The 14,374-nt window shown below is 45.4% G+C and overlaps 1 protein-coding gene across 1 annotated transcript in view; it reads left to right on the top strand.

Annotated features, from left to right (window-relative positions):
* Positions 1–14,374, top strand: part of Grh (grainy head) — a 105,191-nt gene that overhangs the window by 73,259 nt on the left and 17,558 nt on the right. Inside the window, exon 3 of the mRNA XM_076377427.1 lies at positions 587–1,027. Coding sequence (XP_076233542.1) covers positions 587–1,027 — 441 coding nt within the window. The remainder of the gene's footprint in view (positions 1–586; positions 1,028–14,374) is intronic.

Genomic DNA, 14,374 nt, shown 5'->3' with positions numbered 1-14,374 from the left:
AACCGCCGCCAGTTGGTCTGTAGATTAGCTACATTTGTTAGCGCAATGATCCTAGACCGAGGAATAGGATTTCGCAGACTGAAGTAGAGAGTTCTGTGGCGTAAATTGTAGAAATTGCTGTATGATCCTCCGTCGAGCAAAAATGGAAGTTGCAAAATAGCAGGCTTATGTTGCAAAGTATTCGGTAGAAGTGCCTCCTAAGGCTTACGTGGGGATTACTGATCCGAGTAACGGCGAGGTATGCTCAATTTTCTTGAACTAATGACTGATATTAAGTGCAAATCGCAGACAAGGTACCCTGTTGCCATTTTCATATACTAGACTTAGGAGATACTAAGTGCTGCTTCATGTAATTTATTCGTATGCTAGAAGCAGGTGAGCCTCATTTGGCGTATTCCATCAAAGGAAGATTAATAAATAAAGTGAGAAACCATGGTAGAAAGTTCCTAAATGCATCGATATTTGTACACACTCCTTATCCCATTTTCCACAGTCACCGAGGTCCTACTCGATACCTCCATGCCTAAGATAAAGATTTCATTTTCTCAGAATATCTTTTCTGACAGTGTTCTGTTTCTGATTTCAGACGACGAAGTCGTGGCGAGGAGGACACGAACGGGGCAGTGGTCAGCGACGATACGTCGCAGCAGCAGCAACAGCAATCTAGTTACGTAGCCGGGCAGCGTGAGACAGAGGAAGAGGAAGAGCTGGGGGCAGAGGAGGCGGCGGCCCAGGCGGCCCAGAGCCTGCAGAGCGGCGCCGAGGGCGCCGACCCCGAAGTACACAAGAGGGTTGCTGCGGTGCAGGTGCAGGTGCAGGGTATGGAGGGCGACTGGCGGACCTACTGCGAGCATCCGCTCTCGGTAGCGACTGCTGCGATGCTGAATCTCCAGCAGCAACACCAGGTGTCGGCAGTCGCGAGCCACAGCGACGACCCGGCTGCTTCCTACGTCTACGAGTACTACAAGCTGCCGGAGAAGACCGCCGCGGATGTTAAGCTGCCGCCTACTCATGAACTATGGTCCACGTGAGTTACTTATGTGTCTCTTTTTTGCTGGCTGTCTGTGACCGACTATTGTAGCCGCCGTTTTTAGTCGAACTGGGTCGCGTTATTATTGCAAAGAAATTGCCTTTCAGTTCAAGTTTCTGTCAAGGACTATAAGTGGTAGAGTTAGATCCCAAGAGAAAGTCCAAATCACATTACGAATCTAAAGAGCAGGCGAAGTACATTTGTTTCCTTGCTAGCAGCAGACTATACGTTATCGAAACTACGTATACATTATCATGTGATTGCATTGCCTGGGCAATATGACGCATTGCTCCGACATCGAAGCTCTGGGACATTAGTCTCCGCGTATCTCACGATTGCTAGATAAAAATCACAGCTTTCCACAGTTGTCCCGTGATCCACGTGACTGCAAAGATTCTCTGCGTGCAGTTAAACCGATCGAGCACCGCTGAAACCACCGTTGCATCGATGCAGCGAACTGCATATCATTTATACCTATCTAAATCTCCAGAGACCTTGCTAACATAGATATTGCGACTATTTTCTGAAACTTCTTCAACAGAACTTGTTATACTCCATACAAATCTCTCGCCACACATTCTCGACTGCCCATCAACCTCAATACAGAATCTCTCAGATTCATTTACCTAAATCCTTCAGTCTCGAAATAGAATCTTATCTAAACGGCAGGTCTAGCCAATTACATCATACATTTCTTGTCACTCTGAGCGAAATATCTAAATTTCATATACTACTATCGCACCGATAACATTACACAAGATCCCCATCATAAGTTTTGCATAAAACATCAAAGATCGAAGAACAGCTCTCGCGTCCCCGCCCATTAGCGACACGAAACTCAAAATATTACGTGCCTCTTGTGCATCATCCAGAGATCCCTCTCGCGATAATCATTTAAATGTGCATGAATATTCACAGAACGTCCGTTCTATACCGTCGCTATAGCAGACAGCTCTTTTTCGGGGTCGAGAGAGATCGGTCGGAAAGTTGACAGATTCATAAACATAGCAAATAGCCTTGCTTGGAACAGATGCACCTTGTCCCGATGTAGGTGACGAGATAGCCGCGTGCAAGCGTCGCTGGAGACACTCTGCGCGTGGCGGGGTTTATTAACATCCACCGTTTCCCCGTATCTCGATTAATAGTCGCGCTCGTGCGCATAATTGACCGCTCACGGGTAGCATAATTTATCGCGACGCCAGGACCGCGCGGAACAATCGCGCGCAGCTTGCCTTCGATTCATCCGAGGAAATACAAATGGTCCCGCGAATCGAAGAAACTGAATTCTTCCTCTGCTCCCTCATCCCCTTCTCTCCATTTCTTGCCGCGAATTAAGATTAATGACCAACCACAGCCGACGACGTTTCGAGATCCTAGATTCGCGCTCGCCCGCGAGAAATGGATTTATTACTGGCGGTTTATTGCGCTATTACGCGCAATTTGTTGCGCCGATTGCACGCGATGTTCGACGAGGTGGCTGAAAATTGAAAGCACCGAGAAAATTGTTGGCTGAGCATCCCGACCGATGGAGAAAGTGATAGCTCAGAGGAATAGAATTTATTATGGTGAATGTGTTGAGTTTCGAGATAGTAACACTGTTGTTTCTTGCTCGATGTTTTTCCTCGGTTCGTGTTTGATATGCCTTCTCCGCTAATCGAAGGACTCTACTGGTGTGGAAAGGTAGTTAGGTCGATTTATTGATAGTGTCGAGTGGTTAGTGGAAGTGTGGAGATTGTAAATTGGACATATCGGCTAAAAATGTCAAATATCTCTGACGAGTTTCTAACAATTTATTATAGAATTACTAGTTCACAATTTTTCCTTTATTAAGTTACTTTGAATTGAGATTTTTTAATAAAATGTTGAGTATACCGAAGGTAGAACACTTTTAGTCATCGAGACATTCTTCACTATCACACCCCACTCTCCAAACCACAATCTCCCAAGCTTAATCTCAGCATCGACCACCGGCAGCCTTGAACAACCAGCATAACACCAGAATCGATAGTACATTTTTCACTGCCCGCCCGGTAATTGCGTTTTCCCCAAGGGTGGGCAGGCAAACAGTGGCGAACGTCGTTCAATCTCCTCGGAGCATCAGTCAAGCGAAGCGATCCTCGTATCTGAAGCTGCATCGATCTGCGTGGATCGACAGGCTTCTGGCGTTCGAATCGATCGCGAGCGGGGCTTTATCGCACCTGGACGCACCGTGGGCCAGGGAGATAGGGCCCCGTGACGAGGCTCGCCATAAATCTCGACGGATCGGTCCACGACGCTCGCTAATTCGAATTTCATAACCGATAGGCGGTGTCTGCTGCATTCGCCTGGCGGAACCGAGACGCCTGTATTTATATCCGCGCAACGAGGTCTTCCGGTCCATTTGCTCGGTTTGCAAACTCTTCAGGCTGGTCTCGTTCCCTGAGGAGCAGAGAGAGAGACAGAAAGAGATAGAAAACTCCTCTCTCCATGGATCCGTGACACGGGGCACCCTCCTCTGGTATGTATTTTGGGCCCCCAGACCCAGGGCCCCCAGCTCCGTCGCGGAATCCGTGGACGGGTACACCCCTCGCAGCGACGCCACAGCACCCTTGCCACTTTTGATTTATATCGGCCGCTTAGCATATTTTGTAATTTACTGTTGAGAATCCTTAACGTACGGATCGCAGGGCCAACGGCGACGAATGCAACGAGAGCAGAGCGAGGCAACAGTGGCATCACCGGCAGCCTCTTCTCGGGGAGAGATGCCGCCCTAATCTTCCCTCGCATCTACTCCAGCTCTCCCTCTCGCGCCAAGCTCCGTCTTCGTCCCGCAACTTTTATCTGGCCCGCTATCTGGCTCTCTCCACCTCGGGCTCCCGCGGGGAGCACCGATAGCATCTCGACAATTTGTACGCCGGTGGATCGTTAAAACTGCTCGCCGTCGAGGACGTTCCACGGGAGCACCGAGCTTAATCCAATTTCATTGTGTCGCCAGCGACTGGGGAACAGGGATGCGACGCGTGAGACTCGTCTGGGGATCGTTTCCTCTTGGATGACTTTCGGGATTCTTGCTTTAGGACTCTCTGCTGCCGACTTTTGCGAAACTTTGACGGGAAGGTCTTGGAGATGGGACGACATGATCTGTATAGTGTTCTTGGACCTTTCAACAGTGGGATCTAGCGGGCTATTGTTTTCTTTACTGGGATTGGAGAAACAGTAGAGTGGAATGAAATGCAGAAACCTTTCACAAAAATGGCAACTCCAAAAGGAAAGTACCATCAATCTCTTCAATCAATTCAGCCCTCCTGACCCCCAGAGACGACCCCTGAAGAGTGACATCACCATCCGGAAGCTACATCTATGGAAATTTGGACTAGAAAGCTCGAAGGAACATCCAAACTACTTGTTAAAAGAAACGTAATTAATTACAATCGGACTTTCTCTCAGCAGCTCGAGAAAATTCGCGGGTTTTCATGAGTCTCTTGGAACCTGGCGAACCATTTATCTCGCGGTAGCGAAAGAATCCTGTCCCAGGAGTTTTACGCGCGACGTCCTCGTGAGGATCCCGATGACGTACGATTTTAACGGTGAGTCGTTTATATTATCGAGTTTCCACGAGAGAATTCGCTGGGGGACTCTGACGTCTTAACATCGGCAACGGTATATGCCTAACCGAGACCTTGCGCTCGCGGTTCAAGCGTATATCCTGGCTATTAGTAAGCGATACCTGGTCCTGAAAAGCGGCATGCACAAGCCTCGAGGATAACACGTCTTCCTATTTATTTCTACGAGCAACGTCGCTATAATATCTTCACGGTTTCTTGGCTGCACGTCGCCGATTTTGAGTGGAGGCTATTTAGAATAATTTTATTTGCGGAGGACCCTTGGGCCATGGAGGCATTCCTTGTTTTCAAATTTTTTGAAGATTCTGTGGAACTTTACCTTAAAGATTGCAGATAGACAAGGTACGATTAATTTCTTAGCAAAATTTGTCTTATTCAGCGTTTCTGCAATTTTGTATCCTAATAAGGAGAACCGAATCTAAACGTTCTTAAATTGAATTCTTCATAATTAAATTAAAATTGATTGTAGTTATAGTAATTGTACACTAATAAGGGAAACAGGTTTTCTGATTAGTATTTGCGTGGTGGGGCGTCTTATCTAATCGGAGAAATTTCTCAATCGCACATCCGACTATCAGCCAAACGAAACGAGAATTATGTTCATTGGCAATCACGATTACGCGGGCTTCGTGGGTCGTTTTCTCGCTGATGTCTTGAGGAAATCGAGGATCACAATAAATACAGGCATTCTATGGGACTCCTTAGATTTGCGTAAAGTTTGTAAAGCATCTTGGGATGGTGCTAATGACAGTCGAAGTTCCGTGTAGCCTTACAACCCCCGTAGACACGGTTGTAAAGTAACGCCGAACGCGGATATACGTCGGGGTCCAATGAACTTATGGCTTTCGTTTAAGAAGAGGATTCTTCAGCGTGCAGTTTCGTGGAAACGATCCTAATTTTATTGACTGAAGATTTTCATGAGAAGATCAATGAAGATTAGCGTGCAGATTTTATTATAAGGAGAGAGATTTAAAAAATAACATGTAACTACGAAAAGGGTTTATAAGCAATGAAATATTACGCGATGGAACCCATAAAGGAGTCGCAGAAGGTCGAGCCACCTAACGAGCGAAATTATTGTTATCTCAACGAGCAGGACGCACCCATTAAGGGGCAGAAAATTTCGCGAGTTGGTGAGAGCCGTCAAGAAAGTCAGATAATTTCGCAGTTAAGGCTCTCCATGGGGTTGTACCGTCGTGTGGAATCGGCGTACGATTTCACAGCAAGCCGCCGCATTAAAGCTGAGCCCTATGGGGCTTCTTGATCACCGCTTTAATCTAAACGCTTGTGCCAACAAGTGACAACTGCGACGTGAGACATTTGAACGCGAGGAACACCAGGACGAAGAATAGCAGCGAATTCCCTGACTCGTTTTCGGGTCAGCAACCATCTTGAAGCATCTTCGGACTGAAGAAATCTTTCATATAACTATGGTATAGTCACTGTTAATTCAGTAATTAGTAGTATACGTCAACAGTATGTCTTAGTGGTGTCACTCTTAGGAAATTGATCCTATTCGTTTCATGGTCGCTATAGCTTCTTACAGCCTCCTTATTGTCAATTTGTAGTCACCTTATAGTCACCTTATAGTCACCCTTTAGTCATCTTATAGTCATGCCATAGCCAACTTGCAGTCGTGTTATAGTCAACTTATAGCCATGATATAGTCAGCTTATAGTCAGTTTATAGTCATCTTATAGTCAGTTTATAGTCATCTGATAGTCCCAGTATAGACTTCTTGAAATCATGTTGTAGTCATCTTGTAGTCACTGTAGAATAAGTACGTACATGTCTACTATCTGTCAGCTGACATTGTAATTGAATACTCACTTAATAATTTATTTTACGATTATCGTATTCGACCTCTAGCTAGAGAGATATTATAAATCAGAATACAAATCATTCTGGTCTCAACAACTGATATTGTTGCGATCATAAGGCAGTACTGTCAGGGGCGTCTCGCAATCTGTCCGAGTATCACGGGCAGAGTTTTTGTCGGTTCTTTCTCCTCGACACGCGATAGCATATCATTACATCCGACTTACATAGTAACAGGGGGGATGCATTACGTATTGAGAAATGGAATTCGAACCGATCGTTCGTTCGCGGCCGGATTTCATTTCGTCGCGCTTGCGTTTCCTGTCGTACGCGATAATAAACGCCGCGTCCATTTGAATTGATCGATCCGCCACTTTCGAGAACCTGTTGCTCTCCTCCAATCGCTGCTCTTTTTTCACTCTTGATATCTGTGACAGCACAGAGCGAAACACCTGCAAATATAGAAAGGAATGTTATTCTTTTTGCACTCAAATCAGAGGATAGCTGTCGAACACTTTTTGCTCGCGTAGTAAAAATTCACTATCGTTTCAATATCTACAGAAACAGGGAAATTAAAACGTTAATAACGGTTGTATATAAAAATTCTTGAATGCAATAAAGATAGACCGAACATAGTACAAATACTGTTGAAAAGATTGCTCCCTGTCAAAGTCGACCCAAATAAATATCACCATGTAATGAGTCCAATTTAGAGAGTAGATTTCACAATTTTCAGCGGCACAAGTAGAAGCAAGTTTAAACGAGACCTGTTTCACTAATCCGCTTTCGTACGAGCCACGAAATAACACGTCGCAGCGTAGAACCCATTTAGAGGTCGAGTTTTAATGAAACCAGCAGTGCCAGCAATGACTGACCACAGTGTCACCTTTATTGCGTCCACAGGTTATCATTACGCGGTAATCTTCCAAAAACAAAGGCTCTGTGCCGCGAACATGGCAAGTCTATTTTCAGCAGCTCATGAATCATCTGTGGAAGCTGGTTACTGCTTATACACACACGTTCATGCGTTGTCTTTGAAAGTTGCTTGCATTTTTAATTTGCTTTCTCACGAGTTGGTAACAAGTCGTTAACCACAGTTGATACTCCGATTAGCTAACACACAAGACTATAAAAGAGGTGCAAAGATTGCAAAGAAAAATCTAGTTCCATCACAGGCACCATCCAGAGGTGCAGAGCATGAAAAATTCAGAAACTCGAGAAAAATCCACGAACTACAGGGGGTACCTAGGGACCCTGAAGCGTAGAGGTCAGTAGTCACCCCGTGACAGTGGCCAGGACGCCGTCTCAACTCCTTATTACGCGTTTCGTCGTGCAGGTTATCGTACGCGGAGATCTGTCGACTACGAGGAACCCGGCGTGCTTCCACTACAAGCTGGCCTCTGACCCACTTGACTCCGGGGCTCCGTGTCACGTCGTAAAACGAAACGGGCCTGAAGAACCAGAATCAGACGCCGCGGACGAGTGGCATGCCCCGTTTTCGCTGTCTACCGGTGCTTTATGCCCGACACGTAACGCGAGCGCGTTCCCCTTTATTTGAATTTATGATCACAAAACGCCGTAAACGTTTCCTCTTCGTCCTCCGCCTGGCCTGTCGTTCGAGCACACCCTCGCTCGTTTTTACCCGTCGCCGACTCGGCCGATCCTCCTCTAGCAACCTTCCACGAGCCTAGCGGAAGCTGGACGGACATCGGGGCTTGGTTTATAGACCCTAGTGGAATCGTTGCTACGGTAATTGCGACTACCACTGAAACAACGAAGCTGCCTGCTAGATCGGTCCATGAGATCGTAGCGACAAGGGAGTTTTTAACTACCCCCAGGGGTGAACGTTCTTGTGATGAGAGAGAAGGACTTGCTTTGCTTTTTGGATTGGGTCAAGAAGCGATGAATCTTTGACTTTTGTTATGTTTGTAATTTCTAAGATAGAATTATATCTTTTAGGAGAGTTGTTTTATGGTAGAAATTCTTTATTTTACTAAGATCAAGAAAATTCAATTTTTTATTTATAGTTGAAGTTCTTGGTCATGTTAAGTTTGTCCATTTGTTAGATAGGATTTTTTTATAGTTACTTGAATTATTGTGAAATTATCTTATCTAATGTATTGTACATCTTAAAGGATTCACTTAAAAGGTTCCATCTCAATTGGCATTCCATTCGCACAGAAATCCACTTCAATCATAAAGTAACAGAACGATGAACTTTCCAGTGCCTGACACAGCATCTCTCCATCCAACGTAGTTCATAATTCAGCGAGTAGCACATTCCCTTGTCACTCGTTTCTCCTCTATCTCTATTAGTAATGTTGCAAAACGGCAGCAACTGTGAATTCCTCGTTTCGTGTAATTCCGGTTCTGAGGCGTTCGCTCGTTTTCGAGGTTAAATCACCGTCGTCCACGCCTTCCTGTTCCGCAAGGAATAGTCCGGTTTCTGGGGTCGAACTGGCCCAAGCAACCCCTGAGGAAACGTGTTACACAGCACAGAGTCTTGTCTTTGACCCGGCGTATTGCTGGTTCGTGGAATCTCTTCGCGGTCGTCGGGTGACAATTTCTGCGGGCAAAGACCCAACGACGTGAGCGAAAAGACGGATCTGCTGCGGCGGTATCTTGCGATCGCGAGTCGGTGCTAATGAGAGGTCGAGGTTGTCTGACACTGCTGCTGGATACGTGATTCCTTCGCGCGATTTCTGAATTGCTTCGACGCTTTCAGGGCGCGTTTAGACTATGTGAAATTGGTTTAGATTCTTTACTAGCCTCTGAGTCTATTTACAGTGTAGATAATGAATTAGAAAATTTTGAGAAATTTCGTAATCGGAACATGAGTTCATTAGTGTCAAAAGTGATTTATTTTTAATAGAGAAAAATTCGATAGGGTTTTCTATGAGCATTTTTCTAAATATTTCAGAAGTGCTCTTCTGACTTTGAAAATTCGAATCTGATGAAATTTTTCTTGAATCTCTCCTGATTGAATAGAGCCGAATATTAAGATGAGATCTTCAAAGACACTAGCGATACACGCCCCACATATTAAGTATCAAAAATTTCTCAAAATACCATTGTTTTCCAAGAACCGCGGAACACTTCTGTAAGACATCTTCTAGGAAGAAGTCTATTTAAGAATATATATCTACGTTTCCATACGAATACAAGGATTCATGCATTTGGAATACAGAAACAGACCTAGAAGTAATTTCACAAAACGTGGCCGCAGTAGTAAGGATCAAAACAAGTCACACATAGATAATTAAACCTATTTAGTACACCCTACATGAGTGTCACTCTCAGTTACATAACCATAGCATTAAATTACACGAAACGCGACAAGAAATATTTTCCAACATTTATTCAGTAAACGCTACAAAATGAAGACACTATAACTTTAAGAGCTAAAGTGTTTACCAATTCCCTCTCGAAAATAAAAAAAGGAAACATCCATCATCTTGGAGCAGGAAAAGACCTGAAGCCGAAAGCAGTCCGATCGCAATCCAGATCGAAGATACAGTCGGCGCGTGTCCAACATATCAAAACGCCAAAACTCCCGAAAGTCTTCCGGGAACGACGCAGTTCTGGCTCGAGGATAAGCTCTGTGAGGGGGCAGGGCGGAGAGGAGTCCCCCGAGCAGAAGCAGCAGCGGCTCGCGCGTCCACGCGGTCCGCATTTAAATTCGCCGGCGGATCGTCGAAAAACGCGCGTACATATGCATACCGTGGACCCAGTGGCACGTGCTGCGCGCACAGGTGACGTGCTGACCGCGTGCGTGCCTCGCAAAGGCAAAAAGCCCGCGCGCGTACTGCCGCGCGTATACCTCGTCCAGCCGAGCTGGAAAAAGCGGGGAGGGAAAAAGGCGAAAAGGAGAGAAGGAGGCAAGAAAGCTGAGCCGACAATAATAATCAAACGAGTGACCCGGTCGAGCCGGTAGAGCGCACCGTAGGACCTGTCTTTCGAGTTCGAGTGCGTGGCAGGTCTCTGCGCCGAGGCACACGCACACGCGTGCCCTTCTGACGTCGATACGGCCGATTTCCGGTTTGAGAAATGACGATTCCGGTTCCGAACCGGGTCCTGCACAGTACCGCAAGCTCATGCAGCCGATACGAACGCATGCGCGGAACGTGACCCCTGCGAGGAGAACTGAACGACCTTCGACCTCGGGGACCACTAGAGCGACTCTGATACGGCGATACATTCTTATGGGCTTTGGAACGCGTGAGGTGAATGATGATTGGTGTGGTTCGTTTTTTGGAGCTTGGAGTGGTGAAGGTGGAGAATGAAGAAGAAAATTTGGGGAAAATAGAGTTGGTGAGGTTTGATGAAGTTTGGAAGCTCTGTGGAGGTAATAAGTAGACATTGGTAGCTATGAAAGTGGTCAACATTCAAAAATCTAAACAATTTGAGTTTATGTGGTTACGTAAAAAAGTGATGTATTCAACTTCTTAAAGAAAATTTCGAGTTTCTCTTCAGCTTTCTGTATGGAAAGGAGCGGTTCGACTTTCGTCATTAGATCTATGGTCTTCGGTCTTCCCGCCAGCAACTCCTCTGTTCCTTGACTAAAAGGAATTGCGCGCCTAATGCAGCATCCTCAAACCCCTCTTTCCGTGAAACGACGCGTGAGCGAGTCATGACCCTACAGTGACCTGACGACCTCGAGGCTCGCGAGGTGCGTCTGTCTTGTCGTCGATGGTGCACCGTAAGCGCATAATTGCGTGTTTTGCGCGTACGCTAGACTTGCGTAGCAAAAACGGCTGTGTAACGTTACGTGGAATAATTTGCTCGTTTGTGCGAGGAATAGTCTTCCATTTGCGGAATCAAGAAACGTCGAAATTAAATAAGGAAGAGGATACAGAGATTTGTCGACTTTTTTACAATAGAATTCTTTGGTGAGTCAAAATTGAGAATTACAAATTTTTATATTATGGACACTGTGACTAAAGATATTGAATTTTCTACTAATTTGGAATATTCAAAATTTAGAGAAACTGATATCATAATAATCCTTTCTCCTGCTCATTTCTTTTTATTAGGAACATTTTCCACATTTACTTAAATTCCAGTAACAATTCCACACGAGTAATTTGCTACCAGCTTTAAATATATAAGTCAGAAACAGTAGTCACGAACTTTAACGAACCACTTATCTATTATAATTATTGTACTTCCACGATGTACGAGTGCAAAATAAACGGGAAACATAGCGGCATTATTGTTTTGCCCGACAATCACACGCGAGCGAAAATCTACCTCGCCGCGAGGTATCCTAACAGGAATCGTCTCATTGTGATGCAATTATTAGTTAAATTATACATAACGGATCACAGATGTCTCGACGTTAGACAGTCAGTCCTTGATGCGAAATGCCAGAGGACTTCTAGCATTTTATAAATTATTAAAATGGAAAGGAGGAAATTAAAACGACACTCGATGCCATCCTGAATTTAAATTTCAAAGTGTACGATATTGACGGCCCCTGAAGAAGACTGTAATTAAGGCGTATACATAGTCTCTTAACTTCATCTTCAATCCTGGATGATTATGAAGTTGCATGATTAATGAAGTTCTGGGAAAAGACACGATTATAGTGAGCGCTTGCAACATTCCGCAATTACGATTCTAAAAAGGGATACCAATTAGAAAATCAATTGATATTTGTGTCATTTAAAGATTGTAGACCTAGTAATTTATGCATCATTTATCTGTCAGATCTGAAAAAGTCTGGACGACGAGTTGATAGATCTCAAAGGCAGAATCTGGAGAAAATAGCTGCAATTAAAATAAATTACATACCTACTTCAAGACAATTAATAGTTCAGCAGACAGTCATGAAAAAGCGTCTCAGCCACCCCAAGTAGCAGCGCGCATTTCCACAACCTCCTCCCTTTCAACATCCATCAAAACATTCATTCGAAATCGACGTCTTCCCAGCCATACTCGCGATCCATGAATCTCCGTACACGGAGGATTAGCATCTGATTAGAACGTCGCGGAGCAGCACAACGCGGGCGCAACGAGCAGGGGATCCATTTCACGTAAGCCGAATTCATGAGGCTGCGCCTGGGTCGATCGCCTCCGGTTATGACAGCCGCGCAGCTTTCGATCCAGTGAAAAGTGCAGCCGCGTACCAAGTGTTCACCGGTCGTTTTTCCATCGGCAGCTATCCTCACCTCTTCAGGCACAAGTGTGCCGAGGGCGACGACGTGTCACGTCCCTCTCTCTGTCTCTGTGCGTCTCTCGTGTCACCCTTTTCCTCGAGGATCTCCGGCCTCGAGACGTGGCCGGGCATTGAAAGGAGAGGGCCGCGAGAGAAGAGAGGGTTAGACGAGAGAGATCAGGTATCAAGTGTAAAAAAAAGAGCCATTGTACGGGAGCATCTGACCGTAGGGTAGGTACCACAGTGGCGATGTTCAGCGGGCAGAAAGAGAACGGAGACGAGGCCCCTGTCTGGCTCAAGGAGAAAGAGAGAGAGAGAGAGTGGCGAGGAGGCCAGAGAGAACGGTGAACCTGGCGGAGGTTGCCGCGACACGACGGCAAGGACGAGAGCAGGGATGGAAGAAAGGAAAGAAAAGGGAAGGAAAAAAGAATGCGAGAAGGAGAGAGCGCGAGACCTCTCTCTGCACCGAGAGCGTTGGCAGTTTATAAGGGTCCCCCGTATTGTGGATACGTATTATCATGCTAAATATAACATGTTAACTACTTGGCATAATGCCGCCCCGCGATTCTCTCGATTCTTCCCCGTACGACCGTTCGGCGAATCGCGTTTCCGCGCCCAGAAAATTTTATTGCCGCCGTTCGGCAGATGCACCGGCGACGATAGCAGCGTTCCCAGACGGGAGTCTTCCGAGAGCTTGAAGGCTGGAAATGAGAATTTATTTGGCGAAGGTTCAGCTGACTTGTGATTTGATAGTCCAGAGAATCTTCTAAGCTTGCTTATTGAGCATAAAAGCTATTAAAATCGCTGTTAATATTCAGAGTAAATTGGAGGAATTGAGGAATTTAATTCTGTGTCTGGACAGAACTTTCCAGTACCACTTACAGTAAAATGCTACCTAACGAGCACTAATGAAACTGAATATATGCAGATTTTATGACTAAAATGTACACCTTTTACTGCAACTTTTAAGTTTATTTATCCCTGATGTCGAAGATGAATATTTAACGTTTCTACAAGGAATGCAACAAACGAGGTTCACCCGCAATTATCAAGGTTCCAAGTATCGAGGTTCTATTCGTACAAAATGGATGAATCAATCCAGGCATTATAGCAAAATTTGAATAACTGGATTCTCAAGTGTCTCTTCCCTTTGACGTCAGAAATTATACAAAGAATTAAAAATACTACTAGCTCCTGTCTCAGCCACTACCACATCGTTCGTAAATTAAGTCTTCCAACTACAACAATATCTCTCCAAAATAAAGGAATTTCTGTGTTTTAAAGTTCGTTGTGTCCAAAGTCCCAGAGACTTGGATCCACGTTCGTTTAATAACGAATTAACGACGCGCAGGTATGCGTCTTATCGTTTATATTTAGTAATGATTGGAGACCATTGATATTTATCCACGCGCCGTTCCGTTGCCTCTCGGTTTTTACCGAGAAAAGCGGCTCGATTGCGAAACAGGACACGCCATAACGCGTTATTGATGAGACACATTACGCATTTATTCGCCGTGACGGGCCTTGAAAAATCTCACATATGAATTAATTATGCTTTTCTTGAGCGTTACGCGCTCGTGGCGGGCCCGATGTAATCTCGTCATCGGTAGACCCCGGCAGGGATGACAAATGTGCCGCAGAGATCGTGCTGTCGATCGATGCCTTCGCCTCGTCATAAACGTTTCGCGGCGCGCGATAAATCGCCTGGCTGATCGTTAGCTAATACGGTATTAACGTAGCGACTTCCCACGGGGCATGGACGTTCGA

Source organism: Calliopsis andreniformis, chromosome 5 (assembly GCF_051401765.1).
Source record: "Calliopsis andreniformis isolate RMS-2024a chromosome 5, iyCalAndr_principal, whole genome shotgun sequence".
Lineage (NCBI taxonomy): Eukaryota > Metazoa > Arthropoda > Insecta > Hymenoptera > Andrenidae > Calliopsis > Calliopsis andreniformis.
This window is presented reverse-complemented; position numbering and strand designations above follow the sequence as displayed.